We start from the raw sequence: 27,870 nt of genomic DNA on the forward strand, positions 1-27,870 counted from the left end.
TCTTGCCCACCTCCTGCCTACTGGCTTATGGATGAGAGGCTGGGAAGAGAGAAAGAATTGACTGTACAAGCACTGTTCAGTGATAGTAAGTACACCGGTGTGTTATGAACATTGTTATAGCCACAGATAAAAAGAACAGCACATACAGGCTACTCTAAAGAAAAATGACCTAGTAACTTCATCCCAGACAGAACCAGTATCAATATAATGGAAAAAAAAAAATTAGTTATCAAACAACTGCTTTCCAGCTTTTCTTTTCTTCTGGGGAGCAGAGCAGAACAGAATGCTTTACTTTCTCTTTAAAGCACAAGACAACAAAATAAGAGGGCAATCTTTCTTTATCTTGAAATAAGGCCTTTGACTTAAAGCAGACTTTCCCCCCTACTAGCTTCCCAATTAACTTCCACACAGATACAAAAACTGTAATTGTGGAATACTAGCAAATTTATATGTCTAATTTCAAGCTGAAATGAGGCAAGCTTCAACACCACTGCAAAGTTCTGAGTGGCCAAAGTAGAAATAATGAAGACTTTTTAAGCCTCTTTCTGTGTCTGGCTTCTCTGTTACTTCGTCTCTTTAATACTCAAAATATCTATCAAGCAAAACAAAAGAAAGGCCACTATATTATTTTAAGCAGAATCAGGTGTCAAAGTGCAGAATGTTAGTCTGTGAATACAGATTGTAACTTCCAAGAATGATGGGGAAAACCCACATTTATTCTGATTTGACAGGCTTATTCTGGCTTAGATCATTTTGCCCTTTTTTGTGCTCTGCCAACCTTCAGCGTAAAAAGCAAAGTGCTTTGCCTTGAAAACAGGGCCACTAAAGACATTTTGTGCAAATATACTGAGAACTGCAGTAAAATGTTGCAGTTTGAGGACAGTGTGTTGGTTTAGGTTGCAGCGGGGTTAGGGGAGGTTCTTGCAAGCAGTAGGATAGACTGAGATCTCCACCCCTTTCTGCAATTATAAAGGCACTAACATCCAAGGAAGGAGCCAGGGAGGAGTTGAAGGGCCATCTCGTCTCCTCTGGAGCACTTGGTGAGGACTACGAAGAGTTGTTAAACTAGCAGGCAATCAATTGTTTCTTGGGAAGAGAGCTTATCTCTTTCTTCTATCTCACAGTGAGAAAAATGTGGCTGAAGTTTCTTTTGGCTATTCTTCTCTTGCAAGTAACAGCTGCAAAGGAACCTGAGCCGTAAGAACTACCATATTATTATTAATAATATCCAGTATAATGTTTTCAAGATGGTGTTAATTACTTTAAATATAAAATACTGTCATGACTTGTCTGTTCTATCTGGAGAGCAAAGTTAAACTGCAGTGTGGATGGAAAGTGGATGGTGCTCATTTAATATGGAGCAGACCTGCTGCCTATTGCAGAATTTCCTCAGAAGTTGATGTTTCTGTTCAGAAAAGACAATACCATCCATAATAGGAGGTGCTTTGCTAAAAGCAAGTGGGTCCAGGACTCAGATAAAAGGCAAAAGAGCAGGAGTTGTGGGTGCTAGCAGAACTGTGTGGGGAGCCCAGGGCTGGGCTAGTTGGGAACTGAAGGGCAGGAGTGAGGGGCACTGGCAGAGTGTGCTGTGTTCAACCTAAACTAATCAGCAAGTACCTAATAATAACACTAATAATTAAAAATAACAATACCATGTATCTGCTTTTGTGCTGTTGAGGCTATTTCTCCTTTCTCCATGATGTGATCACTTTGATGTCTGGATCTCACAGGCAGTATGTTCTGATGGTGCCTGCTGTCCTCCAGACTGACTCTCCAGGTCAGATTTGCCTGCAGTTCCTTAACCTCAACGAGACAGTATCCATCAGAGTCATCCTAGAATATGGTGCTGTTAATACCACTATTTTTGAGAAAAAAATGATGGCAAGCAATGGTCTACAATGCTTCAACTTCATGGTAAATTAATTTTAATATATATATCCCAGTGAAAATTAAATTTAAGGATGGACAAGGAAATTAGAGCAGTGAGCACAGGAGAACAGGAACAGAGGAAATAACATTTTTCCACTTTGTTGATGGAAAAAAGGAAGCAGAGGAGAGATATATAGTAACAGATGAGGAGGTATTTTTAATACATATAAGAAAAAAGAAATAAGGTGATGGAAATGAGACAGGTGTCTCACTGTAGATGTCTAGGCCACAGGTATAGCTGTTGAACAGGATCTGGAGCTAATTACTTCCAGACTAGCAACCTCCCTGTGTTTTTCCTCTTCCTCACAGATTCCTCCTGTCAGTTCTGCCCCATTGGCTTTCATTTCCTTCTCTGCCAAGGGCACCACAGTCAGCCTAAAAGAGCGGCGGTCAGTGATGATCTGGAAGGTGGAGAGCATTGTCTTCGTGCAAACAGACAAACCTATCTACAAACCAGGGCAGAATGGTGAATATCTACTTAGTTTATATCATGCCCCCTTAGGAAGCAATTTCTTGAGATAAAACTTCTCTGCTGGGTGTTTTTCAGACTGAGCTACAGCCTAGGCACTTTTTTTTCAGAGTTTCTACTAAAACCATTATAAGTACTTTTTGTGGAACTCAGAGACATCTTCAGGATGGCAGGCAGGATACTGCCATCCTATGGCCTCTATTATTTTCTTTGTCCCTTCCTCACAGCTGGAAGAAGAGAGGAGCTTTTACTGCTGCTGTTTCATTGCTGATGACAGGCCAAGGTAATAGCAAGCAGTGATTAGATCACTACTTACGTGGCTGGCATGAAACAATGCTCTCACTGTCTTCTTCCTGTGATGGTGATCACCATCAAAGACAGTTGAAAGACCAAGAGTCAAATTCATTACTTTAAAATTAATTATAACTTCTAAAAGACAAAAGTATGATATTTACCTTCTGGGTTCTAATGGGTTTGGACTTTATATTTTCATGTTGTTGTTTTTCCTGCACTTATGCTATTCCCCTATCCATACTTCTCACCTGACCATTGAATAGAGCTCCATGTATGCAAAGAACCATTGATCTATTTCCATTCTTTAATTCACTTCTAGATTTTAAAGCCTCCAGCATACAGATAGAACACTGTAGGAAACACTATGAGAAACCTGATTTCCAGAGGTCAGCCAAATAGCATAGCAACTAGACTAGATCAGCTATACTATAAGTAGGGATGAGGTCTGTCTATCTTTATGTATACATATCTTGAAGGAAAGCTTACCAATTAAAATTTGGTGCCACCAAGTTGTCCCACAAACATGGCTACATGGCTTGATTATGTATAGCATGGATTCATTTTGAAGTGCAGAAAGCAGTAGATTAAGTGAAACGATGAAAAGGTAATACTTTGTGGGAACATTTCTGAAACGTGTTTTTATGTTTTTCCTTGTGCAGTAATTTAACATTCTATTTTCTGTTTCTCTCCTAAAAAAAAAAAAAAAATAGATGTGAAAAAAAAATGAACTAAGAGGAATTGCACTGCTTTAGGAAAAACTGACACTTCACCTAGTTCCAGTAGTATTTGGAACTTTCATACATTCAAGGCAGCAAACTCTGCTTTAGACATAGTAAAAAGTGGATCAAATCTCCCTATATCATGTAGACAGCCACTGTAAGAGTTATGTTGGTCATTTGAGGCTGCCTGACCTGCACAGCAGTTCTTACTCATCCAGTCATCCCTTTCTTGATGCTCGGGAAAAGCCCCCTCAGCAAAGTCTGGGTAGTATTCATTTACCTACAAATGCAATGTATTACCTTCATCTGGTGCAAGAGGAGTTGTTAGAAGATCCAGTGGAACTGGGAGTACTAATGGATGCAAAACTAATGGATGCTTAGTCAAATATGCTATGGTTAATGCTAACACTCTGTTCCTTGTCTTACCAGTGATGTTTCGTGTGGTTGCTCTGGATTTCAACTTTAAGCCTGTTCAGGAGATGGTGAGTGACCAGTAGTATTCCCCTGCATTTAAAATTGCTGGGAGAAAACTTCCTAAATTTTAAATAAGCAGCTAATCTGGATAAAATGAGATATTGCAGTGACTAAATGTCAAGAATCAGCATGATTTCCGAAGCACATGCTATAATCCACCCTTACATTTGAGTCACAAGGAAGAGTGAGTGCAGGTGTGTAGCAGGTTGGATTCCTGACACGACACCTCCTGCTAATGTTGAGAAAGAGGCTAAAAAATCCCTCAACTTAGTTGCTGCAGCATTGTTTTAGATCTGAAAAGAAAGTTCAGTTTCCTGCTATTACTGCTCAGTAATTGTAGCTTGCAAAAATTGGTTGTCATCCACCTAGTAATTTGAACACATTAAAGATGGGGAAATGAAAATTAAAGTTGTTACCACAATTGTTTATCTCATCAGAGGCACTGTTGTCATTGCCAGGAAGCTGTCTTCATGCTTACAGTACATAAGCTAAGAAATTGAAAGGTCTTTACTCTTTTCATGTGTTTGTAATGCAGAAGACCACACAATGTCATCAAAAGAGTTCGTGACAATAGGATGAGGATATAAAATCCAGGAATCCCAAATCACAGTTTAGATGGATGCTTATAACCTCCTAAGCTGCTCTGGGGTTGCACAAAATCCAGTATGATTAGAAACTGCCCAACATTCTCATTTCAAGTCTTTCCTTTATGTAATCTTATAAAGTAAAACTGCTATTAAACTAATTAAAATAAGAGATGAGGATCTCTGATTGCTGGCATTATGCTGATTATTGCCTAAATATTTTTCACAGTCCTGAGGAAAATTATTTTGTGTTTGTTCAGCCACCTAATCTCTCACTTTATTTTTTCCTATTCCAGTATCCCTTCATTGCAATTCAGGTAAGAGACTTTTTCTTCTTTGCACTGTTTTATGCATATAAAAACAGTTCTTGGGCACATGTGTTTACATCAGTTTGTATGTGTCCACACACAGCCAAATTCTGCTCCTGAGCACACTGGCAAATATTAATAGAAGCTTTACTAACATGGAAAACATACCTATATTAATCTCAATAGTCTAAAGCTGTACTGATTTTATACCTGCCTTTGACTCCCCTCCACTCCCTCCAGTTTGTCCAGCTTACCCTGGGGTGTGTCTTCTCATAATTCAGGTTCTGCTGAAAAAGAACAGAGACAGGCTGTGGATACAATTGCCAGCAATGTTAGCTCTTCTGTGGCACTTTGTGGCAGATTTTAAAACAGCAATCACAGTTCATTTCTAGACATCATTGACATTCATAACCATGAAGTTAGGCGACTTTATTTTGTTTGCACTGAAACATAATTATTTGGAGCTCTACATGTGGGGTTTTTTTCTGCAGTCAGTGCTTTAAACAGTTCAAGGAAATGGTGTGAATGAGTTTTCTTCAGTCTAAGTGGCATAAATGGCAAATTCAGTGGCAAATGACATCTCACTGAATGCAAAAAAAATGCTTCCTCCCTTCCTACAAGAGCTAAAAAAGCTGGGCTCGCTAGAGACCAAGATCTGTGTAGGATAAGATCAGCTAAAGGGAAGCATGAAGAATATTTTCTTTCTCTCCATTCTTGACACAAAACTGGAGTAACAATTACTAAAGATCAGGGAAGAGCAGTATTTGGCAAATTCCTCTCATAATGCAGACCAACACCAAGGCTGGGAGTGGATGCCTAATTCTGAAAGCAAGTGATGAGAATCTAGAAACATTAATGATCAGAGTAGTAAAGCATAATTTATCTCAATGTATGCACATTAAGTAACTTCCCCAACGAGTTAAAGCCATTTGCCCTATTTTCTTCTTTGTTTCTGGATTTCTGATTTCCAAGGCAAACAAACTATGAGTCATATTCTTTTTTACTTCAGGATCCACAGGGCAACAGGATCTTTCAGTGGCAAAATGTGACTTCGGAGATTAACATAATCCAGATTGAATTCCCGCTAACTGAAGAGCCTATCCTGGGAAATTATGAAATTATCGTAACAAAGAAGTCGGGAGATAAAACAAATCACTCGTTCCTTGTGGAGGAATATGGTAATTGCCACCTGTTGTTCTTATTCAGAGTAGAAAACATTATTAGAGATGAGCTCCTATCAATCAACCCTTTTCATTGCTAAAATTTCAAACAGCTTCCTGGCAAGTGCAGCTTCAATTAGTTGTCATGAAGAATTGGAGAGGAAAACAAAAGAACCATAGAAGGCTGGAAGAGATAAAGTAACTGTTTTGCACAGATTAAGCCAGGAGAAAATACTCTGCATAACCAATAAACTGATTGCAAATTTCCCTGTGACAAACTAACATTCTTTCATCCACGTCCACAAACTTTCTCAGCCAAAGCTTTGCAGGGGATTTAGACATCACCTTAGAAACCCTAACTTCTCAAAGCTTTGTAGTAATAGTTTAATGAACCTTCATAAATGAGGCAATTTCTTGACCATTTTGACACCACAGTTCTGAGATCCCATTCCATCTGTGACTAAAACTGATGATAGATTTTCGTTTTTACTTTCAACTCAGAAAGGTCTGCCACTTGACAATGTATCAGTATTGCTATTGGTTGGGGTTTTTTTGGTTTTTTGGGGGGGTTTGTTTGGTTGATTGGTTTTGTTTATTTGATTTTTGTTTCATTTTTATTCTTTTTCATAGTGTTGCCAAAATTTGAAGTCACAGTCACTGCACCAGAAAGCCTTACTGTGCTGGACTTAGAATTCACAGTGAAAGTCTGTGGAGTGTAAGTACCAGATACAGAGTGGTTAGGAAATATGCTGAAAAGAAAGAACTCCTCAAGGACTGGGTAAAGAGACAGGCCCTAGAGAAGAGACAACAATAAATAACACTTCAGAAGAGGTTTCCATTTGATGGCTGGAGTTTTCTTTTACTTTTCATTTTATTGTATGATGTTTCAGGGATTGAAAAAATCTTTTGAGAGGTCCTCTGCTAAAGTAGGATGTGGTGACTCCCAAGAGCACACTTCAGAGGGAGATCTTTAAATACCACAGCACCTTTACATTCTAGAAGGGGTGCTAGGGTTTCAGCTGCCTTTAACTTCCCCTCCAAAATTAATACTTCAGAAGGACCTTCCTTACTCTAATGTCAAGATCATGTAATTGAGAATCTGTGGTTGAAACCTGGTCCCCTTGCAGATATCAGAAGCTTTGCTCCTCTTATTCCAGCAAGTCTAGAACTCCAGTCTAAGATGAATAGTGGAGACACAGTGATAATTTGTTCAGTAGCCATGTCTGCCCATCATGCTTATAGAAGAATTTGTTTTGTTTAAGGTGTGGTTTCAGTTCATGGGTTTAGGGATGAAATAGAACTCAGTAATATTTCAGCTTCTGAATTATATTATCTTTTGTTACAGCAGAAGAGTTAGGAAAAACCCTGTGAGACTATACCATGACTGACTTCCCAACTCACTGCTTGTCCTGGGTCTATTCCCCCAAATGTTAGCTTAAAGTCAGTTTTTTAAGCATCAAGTCATGGACCTCTATTTCCTCTTCCCCTAGGTATACCTATGGCCAGCCTGTTGAAGGGAAAGTCCAGCTCAGCGTGTGCAGGGATTTTGATACATATGGGAGGTGCAAGAAAAGTCCAGTTTGTCAGTCATTTACCAAAGATGTACGATTCATAATTATTTTTCCTCTTTATGTTTGTCCTCTCTCCTCTGTTTTTACTTCTCTCTCTTTTTTTCATCACACTTTCCTTTCCTTGATGTTTCACTTTACTCATTTATTTTTTTTCACCACTAGCTTGGAACTCTGGGCACATCATTTCTTCTCTTGGTTTCCTATAAATCCAAAGAAGGACTGACATGTTCCTTTTTCCCATCTGAAAAGTGTAGACAAGGATGTCACCATCAGTCCTGCATGTTAAAATTTAAGTCATGTTAAAAGTAGTGGGAAAACACTTCACTCACTAATGAAGGGCCCCATGTATTGCAAACATCCTTTGAAAGCTGTGATCCATGGTAATGGGATTTGTTTTCTTCCCTTTCCAGCTGGAGGCAGAAGGCTGTGTCTCACAGGTTTTCAGCTCCAACATCTTTGAGCTAAATCGCATTGGTTACATCAGGAATCTTGACGTGAAAGCCACTGTCACAGAGAAAGGCACAGGTAACCCTTTATAGACAGTCAGAAACACCAACAGTGGTGTGGTCAGAAAAGAGGGTAGCACCTATTAAGCACAAGGTTGTCCTCCTGAAGTTCCATTTTTCTAAGGACAGTGACCATCACCAGGAAAATGCTAACACTGATGAAGCAATATGCAAGGAAAAATATATCTTCTCTTGATTCTGAGCTTGTCTTACAGGCCTGCAACTTACAGAGACTCAGTCTATTTCCATAACTCGGTTGATGAGCATTGTACAGTTTGAGAACATGGATCGCCACTACAGAAGAGGAATTCCTTACACTGGACAGGTAAGCAAGAGTATTGAGACTGTATTGAAGGTGACTGACAGGCAACCACATGACAACAGTGGTGGGAACATTTCAGGGACTGTTTGGGGCTGGCATTGTTCTCCACAAGTTTCTTTACATTGAGTGTCCTGTTGGTAATTCTGAATACTGAAGTGTATAGTATGGTTTTATTCTGGGTTTGATTCTGCCAGGAATACCTCTAAACAAAAGAATTCATTAGCTAGCATTTTTCTATCATGCATTTTAATCTTCATATAAATCACTGCCTCTCCCTTGAGATTTGACCATCATTAGTGAGCCAAAGATGAATATAACACTGGGGGATGAGGGAAGAAAGAATGAATGGAATTTAAGAAAAAAACCCGAAGAAAATAACAACAGTGTCTGTCTCAGAAAGTTTTTTATGATTTTATGTTCCTGAAAAATCACATAATTCTGAGAGTGGTTTGAGAAGAAGGGATAAACCTCTCTCCTTCCTTCACTTCAGCTGTTTTATTCAGTGAGGAAAGGATAAGGGGACATCTTGCCAGTAGCACTGAAAGGAGAGAAGACATTGCCTTTCAAAAACATTTTTTCCCCTCTGAAAGATATTTATGAAACTTTCTCACATGGTCTCCACTCCCTCTCCCTTCTTCATTTTGCTGTACACCTTGCCACTCCTTACTGGAAGGGTCAACAGGCCCCCTGGGGTGTGTGTAAATTCCTCAGAAACACACATTCCCACACACTCTGAAGTTGAAACATTCTGAAAGTCATGTGGTAGCAGGCTGGGATGTCACATGTCAGAAACAGCTTCTTTGTTTTTGTGAAAAAAAAAAAAAACTCAACCCAAAACAAACAAACAAAAGCCTAAAAAAACCCCATACAACCTGTGAGGGTCGTATCAGGGGAAATACTGTCTGGAAGCCACTGATACCCATACTTTCTCAAAACGCAGCAGATCCCAGTCCCTGTCCTGGTGCCATCATGTGCCATTCACTGTCCTTCCCTTCACTATGAAACATCAGTTGATGGCTATGTGTTTTATGCCTGCACTCTTGTTGTCTTAAGTTCCACTGGAGCCAACATCTGCCTGAATACTTTTAGTTTCGTATTGTTATTTTAGTTTCAGAGATCATTTGTCTCCATGCTCCTGGACAGTGAGACTAGCCAGTGTCTTATTCAGTATATTATTACTTCTGCCATCTTTTTCTGAAAAAAATCAAAATTAATGCTCATTTCTACCAACCTAGAATCTATTTAATGGTATCTGTTGCTTTTTATATTTTTTTCAAAACATTAACTATATAGACAGTGGGGAAAGAATCAGAAAGTGTTCAAAACAAAGATATGGAGAAAAGGCCTTCAGACATTGAAAGTATGAGCAGCAGAGTCTCAAGACTAAGAAAGGAAAAAAATGGAGGAAAATAATTTTATCTTTAAATTGCAAATGTATAGTCAGAAGGGACTGACCAGGAAAGATATGAGATATAAGCTCTTGTTCCACAAAGGGATGTAATTGACAGTACAGCAGATGATGTGGAAGCTCCTGCTACAAACTTCATGATAGCTGCCAGAAGGTGAAAGGGAGACATTTCAGTTCTTAAGTATTGCTTTGAAGGGAAAAAAAAAAAGAAATTCTCCTGTGGAGAGCAAAGGGGTGAAAAATATTACTGTATACACAAAGATAACACACGGAACATGTCTTTCGTTTATATAGATCAAGCTGTTAGACAAAGAAAACTCTCCTATTTCCAATGAGGTTATTCAGCTATTTGTCAACAACAAGAACACAGACAACTTCACCACTGATGATAATGGAGTTGCAGAGTTCAGCATTGACACGTCTGAAATGTTTGATCCTGAGATCACTCTGAAAGTGAGTACAAAGGCTGGGTAGAGACAGAGAGAAACGTGTCAGCACTCAAACTGTACCCAAAACTGATGGGATGGGTTTTGAATTCTGTTAATAAAAACGTGCTTTCTCTGTCTTATGTAACAGAGCTCTCAGAAATTACTATAAAAGAAGTGAGGAAAACACTTGAGTTGCGGCACGGCTGAGAGACTGTGTGATGCTTTTTCCTTACCAATTTGTCTTTAGATAATATTCTTAAATATATGCATTTGTGAACAAATCATTCTGATATCGGTATGTGATAATGATTTCCTTGGTGATATGTTTTTCTTTACTTTCTCACTCCCCCTGCTGATCAGGCGACGTATAAAACCAGTGACCAGTGCCACTCTGAAGGTTGGATAGAGCCCTCCCACCTCGATGCATCTCTCTCCATCCAGCGCTTCTACTCCTGGACCAGCAGTTTTGTGAGGATTCGGCCTTTGTGGAGAGATCTTAGATGTGGTCAGGAAACAACAGTCACTGTGGACTACATCTTGAACACAGAAGGATACAACATCAACACCATGAGTTTCTACTATGTGGTGAGTGTGGTGTTGTTGCGTGGTTTGCTGAACGGGCTTGACACGACAGCAATCTGACATTCCCTCTTCAGCAATTATGTCACTGAGTGCTCTTTCAGCTTTTGAGTTACCAGCCAGCACAGTGGTCAACCACCCTAGGACAGAAACTGTATTGAGGTGGTTTGGCAAGAAGAATGGCCCCTTATATTACTCTCTTACTCTATTTTATTCTTACTCTATTTTAATATTACTCTATTTCATAGTAAGGAACCACCTTCGTAATATCTAAGGCTAGAGTTCTTTTCCCTTCCCTTCAAGAAGGTCTTTGTGGTATACCCTGCATTACTTTCCTTTCTCTTCTGCTTCATGACCACCAACAAAGGGCTCAGCAGTGGCAGAATCCAGCATGTGTTAATGCTGATGTTTAAGTGTTTGAATCCATCTCAGTAAACATGTCTTCACTGTCCTGTTAATGCACATTTAGCTTGACTTTTGCTCTCTGCCTCCAACCACTACCAATCCATAAATGTATTATTCTTCTCTGCACAGGGCATGGCAAAAGGCAAGATTGTCTTTACAGGGGAAATTACAGTTAATATCCAAGCTGGTAAGTCAAGTTGCAATCCATGTTCCTGTGACTGGAAAAAAAAAAGAGGTATGGTTAAGCAGAGGACCAGGGGAAGGCTTCTCTCTATAAAGTCAGATTTAGTCCAGCAACTAGTTCATCTGATATCAGTCAGGGTTAGATTGATGAATGATTGATGAATGCAGGATATGTAGACTATCTGACACAGGAGGGTATCTGAATCTGGCCATAAGTGCAAGCCCACAATAAGTATTAGAGCATCTGGATCTAAAGCCAGGCATGTCACCTCCTGGCAAATCCATGATTTTTCAATTCATCTTCTAAGTACGGATTGCTCCACTGACTGGTACAGCTACATGCCTGTTGAGGATGTCTAATATTACAGGAGATCTTTGCTCTTATCTCATTGCTGGTCCCTTTGTCTCTTCTAACAGACCAAAATGGTACTCTCACTATCCCATTTGTGGTCAGTGAGAAAATGTCTCCAGCCCTTCGGTTGCTGGTATACACCTTACACCCTGCCAAGGAGCTGGTGGCAGACAGTGTCCGATTTCCTGTTGTGAAGTGTTTCAAAAACAAGGTGAGAGGCACTGAGACAAAGCAGGTCTTACCTGCTGTCAGATAAATACAAATTATTTGTACACACATTCACAACAGATTTCCAGTTTCACTTCTTGTTTCCATCCATTTCTCTCAATGTTAGCCTCTTCATTCTCTCTTTTTCTCTTTTTCCTTGCGTCTTTTCTCTACCACTACCTCGTGGCACTGTAGTCAAAAGGTAAATTCTCTTTTAATTTTAAAAACTACTTTTCAGGAAACCAATACTACTCCCAGATGATTCCTGCCTCTTTTGAATCTATAGTGAAACAGGTTCACTTGAAATAGTGTCCTACTTCATTCAGACTGTCTGTTCTTTAGCATAGTGAGTGTGATTTATTTTTATTTCACTTCACTAACTATATTGATTGCCCTTTCTGTTGAAAAATGAAGTTTGTGATTACCAGAACTAAATACATATGGAAAAGAAATAAAAAATAAAAGCCTGGGGTTTAAGTTTGTCTTCCATGTTTTTTCTACTGTTACATTTTCATTTGTCATTTTGAAATCAGATTTCAATAATTTGTTCCTAAAAGTTGAATATGAAACATTAGGAGAAGAAAAAACAAGTGAGATTAAATAAAGTGTTTCCAGTTACCTCTGTGGTCCTATTTTCCCTTCTTTTCTAACACAATCATGAAACAGATTTTGCTCTGAATGGATTCAAAACAGAATCTGTTTTAAGTATTTACTTAGATGAGCCTTGAACTTATTAAAAAGATTATTTTCTCATTGTAGGGATTCTTACATTCAGTCTATGTCATTTTAAGATTTGATTTGATAACAGCATCAAAAGAATCACACTTTATTTTAAATCACTGTGAGCTACCACAGAAGAGTTAAATGTGTTTCTTGCCTAAGCCCCTCTACCTGTAGCAGAGGCCTGGTAAACACAGGCAGCGGAGATCAGACATCCTTCTCCAGGCAGATCATCTGTGCTTTAAGGGAAGAGCCTCCCAGTGCCCTTCTTGCCCTCCATTCACACACATCCAGAGAAGCCCCAGGCAGCAGGGATCAGCTATACCAACATCTGTTTGATGAATTTCAGGTCCAGCTGCAATTCTCTGAAAAGCAGATGCGCTCAGCTTCCAGTGTCAGCTTAGACATTGAAGCTGCTGCTAACTCCTTCTGTGCTGTCAGGGCAGTGGATCAGAGTGTGCTGCTCCTCAAGTCTGAGGCAGAGCTGTCAGCAGACATGGTAAGCTGCCCAAACACACACATTGTCTCCATCCCCTGTGGCACTGCTCCCTCTTCCTCCCTTATGTCTCTCAGCTTGAGACTGTGTGAGACTTCCACAGCTTTTTGCATGTGCTTGTCATAAACTGACTGTAATGGTCAATTGCTTTTTGGCATCTGGAAGTCCTCTTTCATGTGGGATTTGATTTAATCATTGGCTGGCTTGTTGCAGCATAACCCTCTGGTGTACCAGCCACTCCTCCCAGTTTTGTGTCAGCATCAGACTTGCTGAGGGTACACTGCCCCAACATCCAGGTCATTAATGAAGATGTTGAACAGTACTGGACCCAGAATTGACCCCTGGGGTACATCACTGGCTACTGGCCTCAAACTAGCATTTTTGCCCACTGTTCACAACTCTCTGGTTCCATCCATTCAGCCAGTTTTCAATCTGGAAAATTGAGCATTGTTTCAAATAAGATGCTTTCTCAGCTTTGGAAATTTGCAGTCCATGATGGTGTAATCAGAATTGATCTTTCCAGTCACACAGATTTTGTATTTTCTTCCTTCTCACAGATATACAGACTGCATCCCCTGCAAGACTTTCAAGGCTACATCTTCAATGGGCTCAATCTAGAAGATGACCCCCAAGACCCCTGTGTCTCATCTGACAACATCTTTCACAAAGGCTTGTATTACACACCTGTAATGTCTGGATTAGGCCCAGATGTATATCAGTTCCTCAGGGTAAATGTCTTGTACATTACTTAAATCTGTTGAAGTGAGTTTCCACTTATGTAGCTTTAGATATTTCTGCAAATGATGGTGTTAGTAAAACTCATACACAATAAACTCTCCTCATGGACATATTTTCTCAATTGACTCTGGTGCCTGCTGTGATTTACCAGCATGCATAAAGTTCCCACGAGTCTCTGCATAGGTGTCTCTGGACATCTCTGTGGTGAAAAAGCAGTAATGGGAAAGAAGGAGGAATGGGATAAATTTCAGATAGAATAAGTTTATCATTAACAGCAAAATATGTTTTTCATAGGATATGGGCATGAAATTTTTTACCAACTCAAAGATTCGGCAACCAGTCGTGTGTACAAGTGACACTGTAAGGCCTCCAACATACTTTATGAATGCGGGATTCATGGCTTCTTCACACCATGCCAAATCAGGTAAAGTAGGGGACAGCAAAGAGACCTTTTCTCTTTAAATGAAGTGATATTGATGTGACATGTAAAATGCTAATGAATCACTTTGGTATTGATATTGAATATTGGTCTAACAAAGAATGAGAGATAGCTTAGGATAACAGCCAATGCCCAAAAAGCCTTTTAGGTCTACAGTTCTGATTCATGTCCAGTGTCATACTGAGAAGTGCTGGCAATTAAATATATAAAATTAACACTGTTGAAGGGCCATGAGGATGATCAGAGAACTGGAACGCCTGCCATATGAAGAAAGACTGAAATAACTTGATAAAAGCCTTGCTAAAAGCTAAAAGCCAAGCCTTTAGCCTTGATGAAAGAATGCTTAGGGAAGACCTTATTACAATGTACCAGTATATAAAGTGTGGCTATCAAGGAGATGGAGACTCCCATTTTACACAGAGTCACATGGACAAGACAAGGGGTAAAGGGTACAAGTTCCTTCTGGGGAGATTTCAATTGGAATCCAGAAGAAAATTTTTTATCACAAAAACATTTAGACATTGGAATAATATCCTAAGGGAAGTGGTGGATTCCCCTGCATTGTACAGTTTTAAGATTCAGATTGACAGGGTGCTGGTTCAGTTCATTTAAACCGTATTATTACGTAGGAAGTTTGAACCAGATGATTCTTGAGGTCCCTGATAACCTGGCATTCTATGATTCTATGGCACTGATTCCCTCCTGACCAGCTTGTTTGAAAAGAGTGCAACAGAGTGGATAGCAAACAGCTCTAAGAATCAAGTGACCTGAGTTCTAGCTCTAGGTCTCATGTTCGTATCTGGAGAAAAATTAACACTTCAATTAACACTTCAAGTGTGATGTCAGGTTATGCCTAACTCGGAGATACATCAGTGACCTTAAGTAATATTTTTTGTGGCTTCACTGATAGTCTCAGTTAGAAAGAAATGGGTAAACCCTAATCATCCTTCATATTGGCCCATGCATATTAAAACATGTCCTTTCTGGGAGTCTTCATTATATGAACCAGGTTTGACTAAAATCTTTTACCAGCTGAAGTTGCTAGAGAGGAACATGGGAAGAAACTCATCCTTGAGACTATTCGGGAATTTTTCCCTGAGACTTGGATTTGGGATATAGTCCTACTAAAGTGAGTACTGCTTCTTCCCTCTCTTACCTTGTTTTTAAGAGTTACTAAATATGTCTCTTGAGGTTCTTCAAGGTGCCAATTCCTTCTTACCTTTCAGCCAGGAAGACCCAGTTTTTTTCAATTGTCACCTGACAACCCACCCACCTTTTTTTCCATAATAAAATTATCTTGTCTCCAAAGACAGATATTCCTACAAAGTGTACCAAGAGTCATGATCCCTTCCTAATAAGGGAATATAGAAGATAGAAGACCCTATTTAAAATATGGGTCTGCAAACCAAGAATTCTGAACTTTCTTTTCAAACTCAGGGAAATTATGAACAGAAGTTTTAAATGGGCTTTTCTCAGAAGATTTAGGTGATAAGTTTTTTGGGGGAACTTGGATGTGAGATTTCTGAAGACAGAAGTAGTGCTGATTTTCAAAACCTGATGAATCTACTAAGAAGCAAGGTGTATAAACTTACCCTTTCTAAACTCATCCTTTACCCACTCTCATCAGCTCCACTGGAAAAGCCACTGTCTCATACACCACTCCTGACACCATCACCGAATGGAAGGCCAGTGCCTTCTGTGTGGAAGAGCTGGCTGGATTTGGTCTATCTGTACCTGCCACCTTGACAGTCTTCCAGCCTTTTTTTGTGGACTTGACCTTGCCATACTCTATCATCCGAGGAGAAGATTTCCTGCTTAGAGCCAATGTCTTCAACTACCTTGACTACTGCATCAAGGTGAGTACTTTTGCTTGCACTTCATCTCCAAAGAAGCTGCAGCCTTTGTAGGCTAGAAATTAAAAAAAAAAAAAAGCAGTACCATGATTGGTGTAAATTACTGTATCTGACCCTTCTGTGAACTGATGCACTTCTCATTCTATCTGATGATTGATTATCCTGATTGGATTTGTCCTCCTAATACACTACAAAGCAAAGGGAGATCTGTGTAAACAGTGACTAGGATGGGAGCAAAAGCTACTGTCTCTAGGGATCCATATAGGAAGAAAACAAGAGCTTTACAGAATATCATCCACTATTCACAGTCATGCAAGCTATGGATGTATTTAGTGGGGTCTTTTCTTTAGGGGTATATGTGGATGTGTGAAGAAGTGAAGGGCTTGTGCTTGCCAAACAGGAGAAAGTTGGAAGATCAAGAAGTGGAGAGCAGATAAACCCTTCTTCTCTGGGGCAAAAGTTCCAAAAAGTACCAAAACAAGTACAAAACAGGAACAAAAGTCCAGTACTTGCCCTACAGAGGGCAGGTCTAGCTAGAGGGTCCCTTGCTCCCAGATGCTGGGGGGCTGTGCCCTCAAAATTCAGTACTTTCCAGGCAAAATGCCTCCAGACCACAGGTGCACTGCACCTCTACACATGCTTTAAGGATACTTGAGGAAAGAAAGTCAGGGATCTTCTGTGGCTTCTGCTTATGCTTTACATAGGAAACCTGAAAAAAAGAGGCAGGCATAAAACCTAGAGTTGTTCTGCTTGATTTTAATGCTGAAAATCAGCTCTGCAGTCTCACAAGTAGATCACCACTACAGGAGGAAAAATCAAGGCACAATTTAGGAATTTTTTTTTTTTTTCCAAACTGTTAACAGTTTGACTTAACAAAACAGATAGCCCTAGGGATTTAAACATGATAGAAAAACAGATTTCTGTTATTGAGACTTTCATTTCTTTATCTTGTTTTTCAAGTATTCTGACAATGAGAGAAGAACAAACACTAATCAGCGGTTTCTTTTGCAAGTTAGTTTAAAGCCAGTAGCACCAGGTTAGCCCAACATAACTTGATGTCCTGGTCAGAAACATCATCATCCCAGGCTGTAAATCTGCTCTACACTGCTACCACCAGACATAAATAGAGACTATCTCAACCCCTTCTAACAATAAAGCACCATTTGCCTATTGTAAAAAAACTTCTTTGCATCACTCTCTTTCTGTTCTCAGATTGATGTTTTACTGTCAGATTCCATTGATTATCAGTCCAAACTCATCTCCCCAGAGGATGATGGATGTGTATGTGCCAAACAAAGAAAGACCTATGTCTGGAATATTTTGCCCCAAGAAATTGGTAAGTGCCTTTGAATCTACCTAATTTGTACCTCACCTGAAGAATCTAAACTTCTTCCAGTCTGGAGAACTTTGTCTACCACTGGTATTTCCAGCTTTCTGGGCTTAAGAGCTTGTCCACAGCTGTAGTGCCTTTATCATTCGCATTTTCAGAGATCAGTTCTCTTCCCAAATATCTCACCCAGAATGACTGACTACTGATTATGTTGTACTTAATATTTGTAGATTTTCATTATGAGATGAAATTTCTTACTTTAGCCATCATTTTGCATCATAGAGGTCCATTTTTCCCTACTTTTTCTGCTACTATTTAAGGTAATATAGTATTCAGCATTACTGCAGAGACCAAGGATGATGGGACTTGTGGAGACAAAACACCCATGAACATCAGTATTGACTACAGGGACACCCAGATCAGAACATTGTTGGTTGAGGTACTGATGACAGCTTACTGTTTGCCCTGTACTCCCCTCCACGAGGAAAGAAAAATGCAGCATAATTACCAATAGCACCTAAGTTTGTCAGGTTCCCTGAAAACCTCATGGTTTGGTACCACCTTCATCTGTCTAGGACAGGGTCTGACTGTTCAATCTAAGGCCAAGTCCATTCCTATCTGATGTCCTCTTCCATGAGGACAGGTGGATGTTGGTAAGTGCAGATCTCCCTCATGCAGAGGACAAACTAGAAATGTGGGATTCCATCTGATGGGAACTCTCTTTCAGTAGTAGCCACAGCAGATATGAACCTGTAAATTGTTGCTTCATTTAAACTGTCTTATGATGCAGGTGGATGGGGCAGCTGGTGGCTTTCTGTCATTGCATTTCTTCTGTACACTTTGTTCTCATCCATTGCATATGTCTCTTCTTCCCGTTGTCATGCAGCCTGAAGGCACTAGGAGGGAAAAGACCAGAAATTCCCTAATATGTACAAAAGGTAAGGGTTCTATCTGCTGCTGTCCTCAGGGGAACCAAAAGGAAGGTTGGAGTTCACACTGCTTTTTGCAGTGCTCATTGTATGTTGTGCCTTGCCTTTTCCACAGGGATGCCCAAATGACAAATAGTTGGAGTGCTTAAAGTTCAATCCCCTGCTATAAACTTCCTGTGTGATCTGGTGCATTTCATTTTGGCAGTGTCTGTGCTACAGTCAGCAGTGTTCTGTTGCTGAAGCAAGGCTGTTATGGAGCCAGCAAAAGAGCTGAACTTTTTGTGCAAAATCCTCTCTGCATTTCATGTGCTTGTTTTCCTGCTGTCCTCTGTTCCAAGGATACGTATAGATTTCAGCTTTCCACTTCTAGTGGGAATGGGAGAGGGATGTAACATTCCCTTCCACACCATCTTAATGCTGACTGCAAAAAGTTCCAGTTTCCTGGAAGGTCTTCCTAAAAGAGAAAATAAAAAATTCACAAAAAGAATCCTTGACATTGCTCAACCAGCTCTCCCCAGTATCTCTCTGAAGAAATTCAAGGTTCACAAGCACTACAGCCTCGTAGCATCAGACTTACCTTGTTCAGCTGATTAATGCTTTTCACACAATTAATATTTTTCTCCACAGATGATGTCATTACTCAGGAAGTTGCTCTAGACCTACCTCCAAACGTGGTGAAAGGGTCAGCCAGAGCTTCCTTTTCTGTTGTCGGTAAATATATAATTAATAAAATATAAAAGAAACAAAATATGAAAACATAAAATGAAATCTTCCAGTCATTGGGTGGTGAACTTTTAAGGAAAGAGATTGATTCTTATCTTGTCCAGTAGTGTTTTTTCTTTCATCAGAGAAATTTAGTTTCTAAACATTGGTTACACCCTTCTTCACTTTAAAATTAATTGCATTTGAATGTTTTGCTCTGAGTTAACCCAGTTCTGAGTTATGGCCCCAGCCAGATCCATGCCAGTAAGGCTTTTTTTCCACTCATCCACATGTAAACCAGAGATTCTAGTGGAATCCTTTCAGTCTTTTTACAGGAAAGGACCTGGACTTGGTTACATGACTACTGATTATAATATCCTTGCTCTGTAATGTCTATGATTTCAGCTCGTTCCAGAAACTTCTTGCTGGGTCTGCACAATCTTTCCTTAAAATAGCAATTTAAAAGTGGTCTATGATGCATCTGCATAACCAGTATCCCTTTTCAGCATTAGTTGTTAATTATGCAACAAGTAGTTCACTCCAGCATCTCTGGGCTATTCCCCTCCCCTCCACTGGAAACAGAAGTTTACTGGAAGTTCTTTTAATTTCTATTAAGAAGTATCTTTTTGAAGAGGCACTGATACAGGTATTGTTTCTGGTGTGGGCAATTTAGGTAAAGTAAGGAGGGGCAATGAAGGGATATCTTAGTTTATTGCAAAACAGAACAAAAGAAATCATTCAGTCAGCACTGAGAGCATCATGCTTGTTGGAAATACCTGTAGTACCACACAGTTTTGCAGCCCCAGCTCAACTTTCCCCAGCTTTGTCTACAGAACAGAAATTATTGATTATTTCAGCAGCCATGACTTGTGCTAATCCCTCCAGCATCTCCTCTTTCCCAGGTGACATCATGGGCAATGCCATGCAGAATGTGCACCAGCTTCTCCAGATGCCATTTGGCTGTGGGGAGCAGAACATGGTCCTGTTTGCACCCAACATCTATGTTCTGGACTATCTGAACAAAACAGGGCAGCTGACTGAGAATGTTAAAGCCAAGGCCATTGGATATTTAGTGAGCGGTGAGAGTTTTGTGCCTCCCTTATGATATATGCTGAAATTCCCATGGAGGCCCAGTGAGCCTCAAGTAGCACTGATGGTGCTACTTTTATTGGTATCCTAACAATACAGCACTCCTCAGTGACCCACGGGACTGCCCTGATCGAGACATTTGTTTTATCTTCTTTCCTGCATTATCCTCTTTTGCCGAGACTCAAGTGTCATGTTTCCTTTGTGGTTCTGTCTTTCAGTCCCTTCCTCCTTTTCTACTCAGCCCCAGCACGTATACTAATCCTGTAAGCTTAGTTGGAACACAAAGTGCTAATCCTGTTAGCTTAGTTGGAACACAAAGCTGATATAGCTCTGCCTATTCTGTAACTCGATGTTTCTGTAGGACAGGATGTTCTGTGCTTTCACTTAAGCTCTGTCAGGACTCCTCTACTGTTAGATATATATTGTCTTTCTATGCTTTACTACTGTGGTTTCAGACAAATCTTAGAGCAAACACATATGGATTTATTTTTTAAAATTAGGGAACACTTCCTTGTCCATGTTTTTGCAGGCTACCAGAAGCAGCTGTCATACAAACATCCTGATGGGTCCTACAGCATCTTTGGTACCAGAGATAAAGAAGGCAACACCTGGTTAGTGACTGTGAGCACATATGATTCAGTTATTAATTTGCATTAAATTTACATGATGCAGTTAGAAGGCATCTTTACTGGTCAAATCAGATAGATAGAGCTGTGGACTTTGTCACTAGGACTGTGACTCTGCAGCTACTGAGAAAAAAAACTCTCCACCCCTTGCCAGGTTGAGTACACACAGAGAAGGTGATCCCTACAGACCCAGATGACTTCTTGATTCATGCTCCTGATGTGTCCCGTGAAACCCAATGCACTGCTGGAAGAGTGTTCTGGACACCCTTCTTGTGTCCCTTCTAGATACTATTCCTTTGACTACCCCTCTCCTGGAGGAGCTCATGAAGACAAAGCAAGCCACCAACATGTTACCTGTAGCTCTTCATACTTATACCTACCATGAATGGAAGGGTTGACTTTTTTTGTTCCTGCTTTCAGTGCTCATTTCACAGCTTCATCTTTCCCTTTTAGGCTCACTGCCTTTGTGTACAAATCACTTGCACAAGCGAGTCACTTCATATATATCGATGACAATGTCCAGGCTCAAACCCTGATGTGGCTGGCAAGCAAACAGAAGCCAGATGGCTGCTTCCCAAGTGTTGGGACACTCTTCAACAATGCCTTGAAGGTGGTAGAGAGTTACTTCTTTGTCAGATTTATGCTCTTATCAATAAGATTGTGAAATATTTTCAGCTCAGTCAGCTTTCCCACACCGCTTTATATGTTACAAGCATCTGAGATAGGGTTACAGGATTGTATGTGAAGATTTTTTTTAGGTGATAGCATCTGGCTTTTCTTCATTTAAGAGCCATCTCTGTTTTGTGTATTCTCTCCTTCCTTGTGTACTGCATCCAGAGCTGACCACACTCTCCCAGTTGGGATATAGCAATTCATATTTAGAGGCTTCTCACTCCTGTCATTCACTGACAATTCCTCTCTTCATATCCTTTTCAGGGAGGAGTAGATGATGAGCTGTCACTTTCTGCCTACATCACCATTGCCATGATAGAAGCTGGACACTCCAGTTCGGTAAGGAGACCTTCAGCTGCTGGTGTTCAGCTGAAATTGGTCCCCAGTTGTTGGCTTGGCTCCAGTGTCTACTACAAACTGTTTAGAGGGAGAGAGAGGTAGATGGGGAGAGAACTCCCAGGGAATGGGAGTTCTGCTCTGTATCTGCACTAGAAACTGTGATAGAACACTTTCCCATCTATATACCGCTTCAGCCACCAGGGTTTAAGTAGAAATTGTACAGACCTCAGTGGGATTAGACCTTATCTTTGAAAGACCGAAGACATTAAGTGACGCTTTTTAATTTTCAGTACAAAAACTGACCAGCAGTAGCCCACACACTACGGCTTAGCCTCGAGCATGACTCAGTCAAGAAAGTAATAGATTGCAGGTAAATCCATAAAGTCTACAAATGGTAAAACTAAGGTCCATCAGAGTTAAAAGTCAGTCTGTTCTTTTAAAAAAGTGGCTAGTATAAAGGAGACTGCAGCAGAGATGTTAGGGTTAAATAGAGGAGTTTCTCTGCCTCAAATTTTTTCATCTCCTTTTTGAGGAACTTCCTCAAATAGAGGATAATGCATTAGCAAGACATAGGGTCAAACTGTGAATGTTTGAACGTTTTTTAATTGGTGAAAACCTATTATTTTACTTGGTGAAAACTACAGAATTAAATAAAAGTACACCAGAGTCACTGAGGCTAGAGACTACTAGGTTGAATTTGTTAGAGACAATAAACTCTTGACTATCGAAGTGCAACCTGAATTGCTATAATGGAGATAAGCAGAAGAAATTAGCTCTGAAAGAAACAAAACTATCTTTTGCTTATACACCAACACCTTCAAGAACTGAAAAGTTACTTGATTTGAGGAAATACAAGTGACCATGTTCTGTTTATCAGTCTGAAATCCCTCCTTAATTAATTCTGTGGTCATTCTCCTGAAGTTATTCTGTAAATTTCATTTTCATTGCTGTAATAGTGAAGGGTTGAAGAACAGGTTTAAATAAAGCATATGTTTGGCCAGATAAAGGGTACTGTCCTGAATTAGATCGGTATGTCATTTTTTGTTTTGTTTTGTTTTTTTTAAAGTATCCTGTAGTCCGAAATGTCTTCTTTTGCCTGGAGACTGCATCTGAGAAGAGTATCAGTGTTGTTTACACTCAGGCACTCTTGGCCTATGCCTTCTGCTTAGCTGGCAAGGCAGAAAAATGTGAATCATTTCTTAGAGAGCTACAAAAATCAGCAAAGGAAGTAGGTGAGTTTCAGACATTTTGCGAATTTGAGCAGTGGGAGGAGGGAACAGATCCTACTGATGTCTTGTGGTCTGACCTTGACAATACTGAGAGAATAGGCACAGAATCAACATCTGCAAATAATCTATTGAATTAATTTGCAGTACATCTGTTGCTTTGTAGGGAGTACTTGTGACAAAGAGAACAGGACACAGTATGTCTCTGAGGCAGCAAAGAGCAGTGACACCTATAATCCAGTATGGTTGCTCCTGACCTTCTCTTTGCTTATTCAGATGGCTCACAGCACTGGGAGCAGGAGGAGAGGTCTCCATCAGAAAAATCTCCCTCCTTCCTTGACCATGCCCCATCAGCTGAAGTTGAGATTACCAGTTATGTGCTGTTGGCATTTCTCCACAAGCCCAACCGGAATCAAGAGGATCTCACAAAGGCCTCAAGGATTGTGCAGTGGATCATCAGACAGCAGAATCCCTATGGAGGTTTCTCTTCTACCCAGGTGTCAAAACTCTCTTCTACTTCGCACCTAGTCCTAGGAACTGGAAGACTGGTTCAGGGTGTCAGTAAGGCTTTGACTATCTGGTCTTATTTGCCTCTTGTATTTGTTGCCTAAAACACAGGGGCCAAGTCTTTATCTTGAAGAAACCAAAAAAAAATTTTTTTCTCCTTAATTATGGGAAGTCGAAAGCCATACAGGAGTGATTTGACTAGCAAAAGCCTACAGACATTTATGTTGGGGACAAGCCTACAAAGCACCAGGTCCCACTCTATATGACCAAGAAATGTTCTGTAGTTCCATAGAAAACATATGCTTCACCACCATGAAAAACTCTGGAAGTGTGCTCTAGTGCTCAGATTTGATGTTCTGAGACCTCCATGTGAGCAGGAAGATTTCTTCCACTCTAAAACCTTCATACCAAAATTAAACAGTTCCTAATGTATGGGAACTTTGGAGTTATAGACAAATTTTGTGTTTCTTTAGCCAGGATGAAGTGACTGTGCTTCGTATTGGACCCATGACTTTGACCTGCAACAATCACATTGTGTAGCTAATTGTCTTTTATTATTTTCATTTCCTTCAGGACACAGTCATTGCTCTCAAAGCCCTCGCTGCTTATGGTGAGGCCACCTACAATTCTGTTACACAAAATATAGTCAAGATCACTTCCAAAAAGCCTTTTGAGAAGGTGTTTATTGTCAACAATGAGAACAGGCTCCTGCTGCAACAGACTCCCCTTCCAGAGGTCTCCGGGAAATACAACCTAACAGTGAATGGCAGTGGATGCATACATATGCAGGTAAGTGTCTGCCCTCCTCTTCTTTGTGTCTCACATTCTGCATATTATACAGTCATGTTTTTGATGATTCTCCATCACACTTCTCTTTGTAATTATTTGTAATTATTCTTATCAGCAATTTGTTTCTTTCTGGGATATGATTCTGGGTAGCAGAAGTGGTTCTGAAGAGCAGAAATCTCATGTGTCTGCCATTGATGTAAACAAGAACCTTCCACATAAAACCAAAATTGCCAGGAAACTTCACTAGGTCTGACACTTGTTTTTTAATGCAAGGATAATCCCTTGGCATACAAAAAAAAAAGGATTTTTTCTTCTTCCAGACAGTAATGAGATACAACATTCACCTTCCAGAAGGGGCCTTTGGATTTTCACTATCAGTACAGACGTCAAATGCATCCTGTCCACGGGAACGACCAGCAAAATTTGATATTGTCCTCACAAGCAGGTAAGGTGCCTTTGGCAGACCAGATGCACTAATGACAAGGCAGAGAAGAGTGCTGTGTATTCAGTTTTGCTTATAAAGTCAGGAACCTTTAGCTAATCAACATGTTAATAATATTGGCCTTTAAGACAGTATCCCAACAGACCTCCTGATACACCCAGTAACTGATGGTTTTAGCACATACTTGGCCCTTTCATACTAAGGGCCTTCCTAGTGTCTCTCATCTGAGCTTATCAACAAGTGCCTGTGACTCATCCTTCCCAATGCCATATGGGGCTAGGAGCAGAAAGCTGAGGTTTACTTCCACAGGCACAGTCCAGACTGATGGGGACCTCTGTTCTTTCAGTTACACAGGGAAGCGCAGAAGCTCCAACATGGTCATTATTGATGTGAAGATGCTCTCTGGCTTTGTTCCTGTCAAGTCTTCCCTGGATAAGGTAAACTATAGGAGCAAGATTAAATGTGTCATCTCAGAGACAAAGAAGACTGCTCATGATGAAAACAGAGGCCTAATTGAGAATCATTCACCTACAAACCCTGTGAGGTGTTACCATGGCTGCATGTTCTTCATTACTGAGTAGAGGGAATTCCCTGCAGTGAGTTGTGAGCACACATATCTTAAAAACATGAAAAGCTAGGCAGGGTTCCAGCTAGAGCTTGGCCAACTGGGTGCTGCAACTTGGAGCTGGCATTGCCCATGTAGGGAAAGGATGAGAAATCTGCCAGACTTGTTCTAAAACCTAAACAATATTGGAGGCAAGACAGTATTCCCTAAATGAACTGCAGTGCCTCTCCTGCACTCACGAGGTGCCCATACTCACCACTAAGACAAGTGGAAGTTTTTGCACACTCCCTCTAATCAGCTCCCAGCCCTTGATACTGGGCTAGGAACAGGATGAATACCACATCCACGTGGTGGTAGGCTCTCAGGTAACACTTGGTTTTTAATGGTTTAAAAATATTTCAGTTTATCTCCATTTTCTTATTTTAAAGCTCATTGATGGTCATGCAGTGATGCAAGTAGAAAAAAAGAAAAACCATGTTCTCCTTTATCTGGAAAATGTAAGTTCTGATCACTGTTTCTTTGCCTTGATAAAAGGATGAAAGAAGAACGTAATAGGTGCACCTACTGAGTGTATATAGTCTATTATAAAGTATATTTATCATGTTCCCTTTCCCATCATTTTTCCCCTGTAATCATGAAGCTGCTTGCTCCTCAAACTGGTTGTAACATCCTGACAGACAAAACAGCTTTGAACTGTTGCCTGCCATACTATCACCTAGAAATAAGTTAATAAAAAGATCAGAACCCTTTCAGTCAATAGTAGATAAACACCAGAAAAGGGGTTCTCTTGTGTATATGTCCAGTTGGAGGCTTCTCATAAAACTCAGTCTCTTCAACAGGACACAAAACACTGCTCTGATCTCCTCTGGAAAGATACCCTTTCCATCTCTTACACTAGTTAATTCCCAAATCTAACCTGTAATGTAATCCATAGATCAGAATTTATATAGTAAAAGTGCATTTGTTTGCTGCAGAACTACCAACAGAAGCCAATATCCCAGTGATGTTCATCAGATCCCAGTTTCTTGGTGGCATATAATGTTCTGTCTGAAATGGGAGGGGTTGGAATGCCAGACTTTATCATCCTGACCATTGGGAGGTCCTGAAAAATTAAGCTCAGTCCTTTGGGACATTCTTTCCCTCTATGGCAACAAGACACATAGTGACTACAGAATCAGGTAACACAAGCAGGATAAGAAAGCTTTTCACTTCAGTGTCAATTTGGGCTCTCCAAACATACTTCTGATCCCAGTTTGAGAGGCAGATCATGGACGTCCCACATCTGTATGTTTAGCATCGGTAGGATTTTGAACATAAAACAAGTCAGTTTCCCCTCTGGTCTGCTCCAGGTGGTATTCCACAAATAGAAAAACTTACGTGATCTCTACCCTTCCATTCCCAGATCTCACACAAGAAAAGGAAAGAGATAGTTTTTTCAGTTGAGCAGGACTTTGTAGTGGCCCATCCCAAGCCAGCTCCTGTGCAGATCTATGATTACTACGAAACAGGTAGGTCCTTGATTTTAACCAGGATGAAGTTTGGGGGTGGGACAACAGAAACACTCTGTACATTAAGAGAGACCCACAACCAGTCCTTCTGGAACCAGCGTTCCTCTGAAGAACTCTATCAGGATCTGGGTATAGTGAGAAGGGAGATACTTGTTTCATCTTAGTGAGCTTGGTATCATGTCCAAGGTTACAGGTGGGCATGACTGGAAAGCTATGAAAATGCATGTGCATTTCAAGGATCGCTAGCTTAAACATGTGTAGGGTATATCCACCTCCAGGGAAAGGCAAAAGAAGAACATTTATTTCCTTCTTTTCCAGAGGATTATGCTGTTGCTCAATATATATCACCTTGCAAAGAGGATGTTGAAGAAATAGAGTAATTATTAGGAAAGGTAAGTTAAAGGAAAAAAAAACAAACAGGTAAGAAGGTGAATTATACAGCAGCATGGGCAGAGGGATTGATAAGGTCAGTAGAGCAATAACTGTTCTTGTAGAAGTAGTCTTCAGTCTCCACCAGGCTTCTCAGGGAGCCATCAGACACACTGGACAGATCCTGTCCCATGCCACATGCTCAGTGGGCTCTTAAGTGGGTACCACTTTGCTGCTTGTGGGAAGAGCTCAGCCTCTAGAATGAAAGCCAAAGTTCAGGATAATTGGGAGACTGGGAAATACTTTCAGAGTTTCCTCAAAAGCATCAAGACTTAGAGAGGAATAATCTATGTAAAGCTTGAAAGCCTCTTCTCTGAAGTCTGCATTTTGTGGGCACAGGCAGGGTGCTTCACACTGACTCCAAGTAACTCCTTCCTGATCAGCTAAAACATCATCTAAGGAGAACACTTGAGGTGATGCAAATAATTGAGGTGGTGTGTTGGCCAGGCAGAAGTTTGACACTGCCTTGCCAATGGGTGATCCAGGTCTGTGTTCTGCTCAGCACAGCAGCTATTCTGGATCTTATCTCCTGAGCAGCTCCCAAGATATACAGGCACAGCTCACTGCCAGCTA

At 40.4% G+C, this 27,870-nt stretch overlaps 1 protein-coding gene across 1 annotated transcript; it reads left to right on the plus strand.

Moving 5' to 3' along the window:
- Positions 1–1,117: 1,117 nt before the first annotated feature.
- Positions 1,118–27,248, plus strand: LOC103536985 (ovostatin). Its single transcript, XM_030447396.1, has 35 exons — positions 1,118–1,197; positions 1,731–1,914; positions 2,239–2,395; positions 3,841–3,893; positions 4,766–4,786; positions 5,787–5,955; positions 6,568–6,652; positions 7,428–7,539; positions 7,919–8,033; positions 8,230–8,339; positions 10,039–10,197; positions 10,533–10,757; positions 11,286–11,343; positions 11,757–11,902; positions 12,968–13,117; positions 13,672–13,842; positions 14,147–14,276; positions 15,324–15,420; positions 15,919–16,147; positions 17,357–17,480; positions 17,795–17,913; positions 18,361–18,412; positions 19,031–19,114; positions 20,008–20,184; positions 20,724–20,805; positions 21,274–21,430; positions 21,757–21,831; positions 22,898–23,063; positions 23,334–23,554; positions 24,138–24,353; positions 24,674–24,798; positions 25,142–25,232; positions 25,789–25,857; positions 26,763–26,868; positions 27,187–27,248. Exons 1-35 carry the CDS (start codon positions 1,133–1,135, stop codon positions 27,246–27,248), a joined length of 4,362 nt encoding a protein of 1,453 aa, XP_030303256.1. The 5' UTR covers positions 1,118–1,132.
- The last annotated feature ends 622 nt before the right edge of the window (positions 27,249–27,870 follow it).

This window comes from Calypte anna, chromosome 1 (assembly GCF_003957555.1).
Source record: "Calypte anna isolate BGI_N300 chromosome 1, bCalAnn1_v1.p, whole genome shotgun sequence".
Classification (NCBI taxonomy): Eukaryota; Metazoa; Chordata; class Aves; order Apodiformes; family Trochilidae; genus Calypte; species Calypte anna.

Bases quoted from the DNA above. Each gene is read 5' to 3' on its own strand.
- LOC103536985 (XM_030447396.1), top strand. From the start codon at position 1,133: ATGTGGCTGAAGTTTCTTTTGGCTATTCTTCTCTTGCAAGTAACAGCT. The intron at 1,915-2,238 runs GTAAATTAATTT...TCTTCCTCACAG, and splicing joins TACAATGCTTCAACTTCATG to ATTCCTCCTGTCAGTTCTGC. The intron at 8,340-10,038 runs GTAAGCAAGAGT...TCGTTTATATAG, and splicing joins GAATTCCTTACACTGGACAG to ATCAAGCTGTTAGACAAAGA.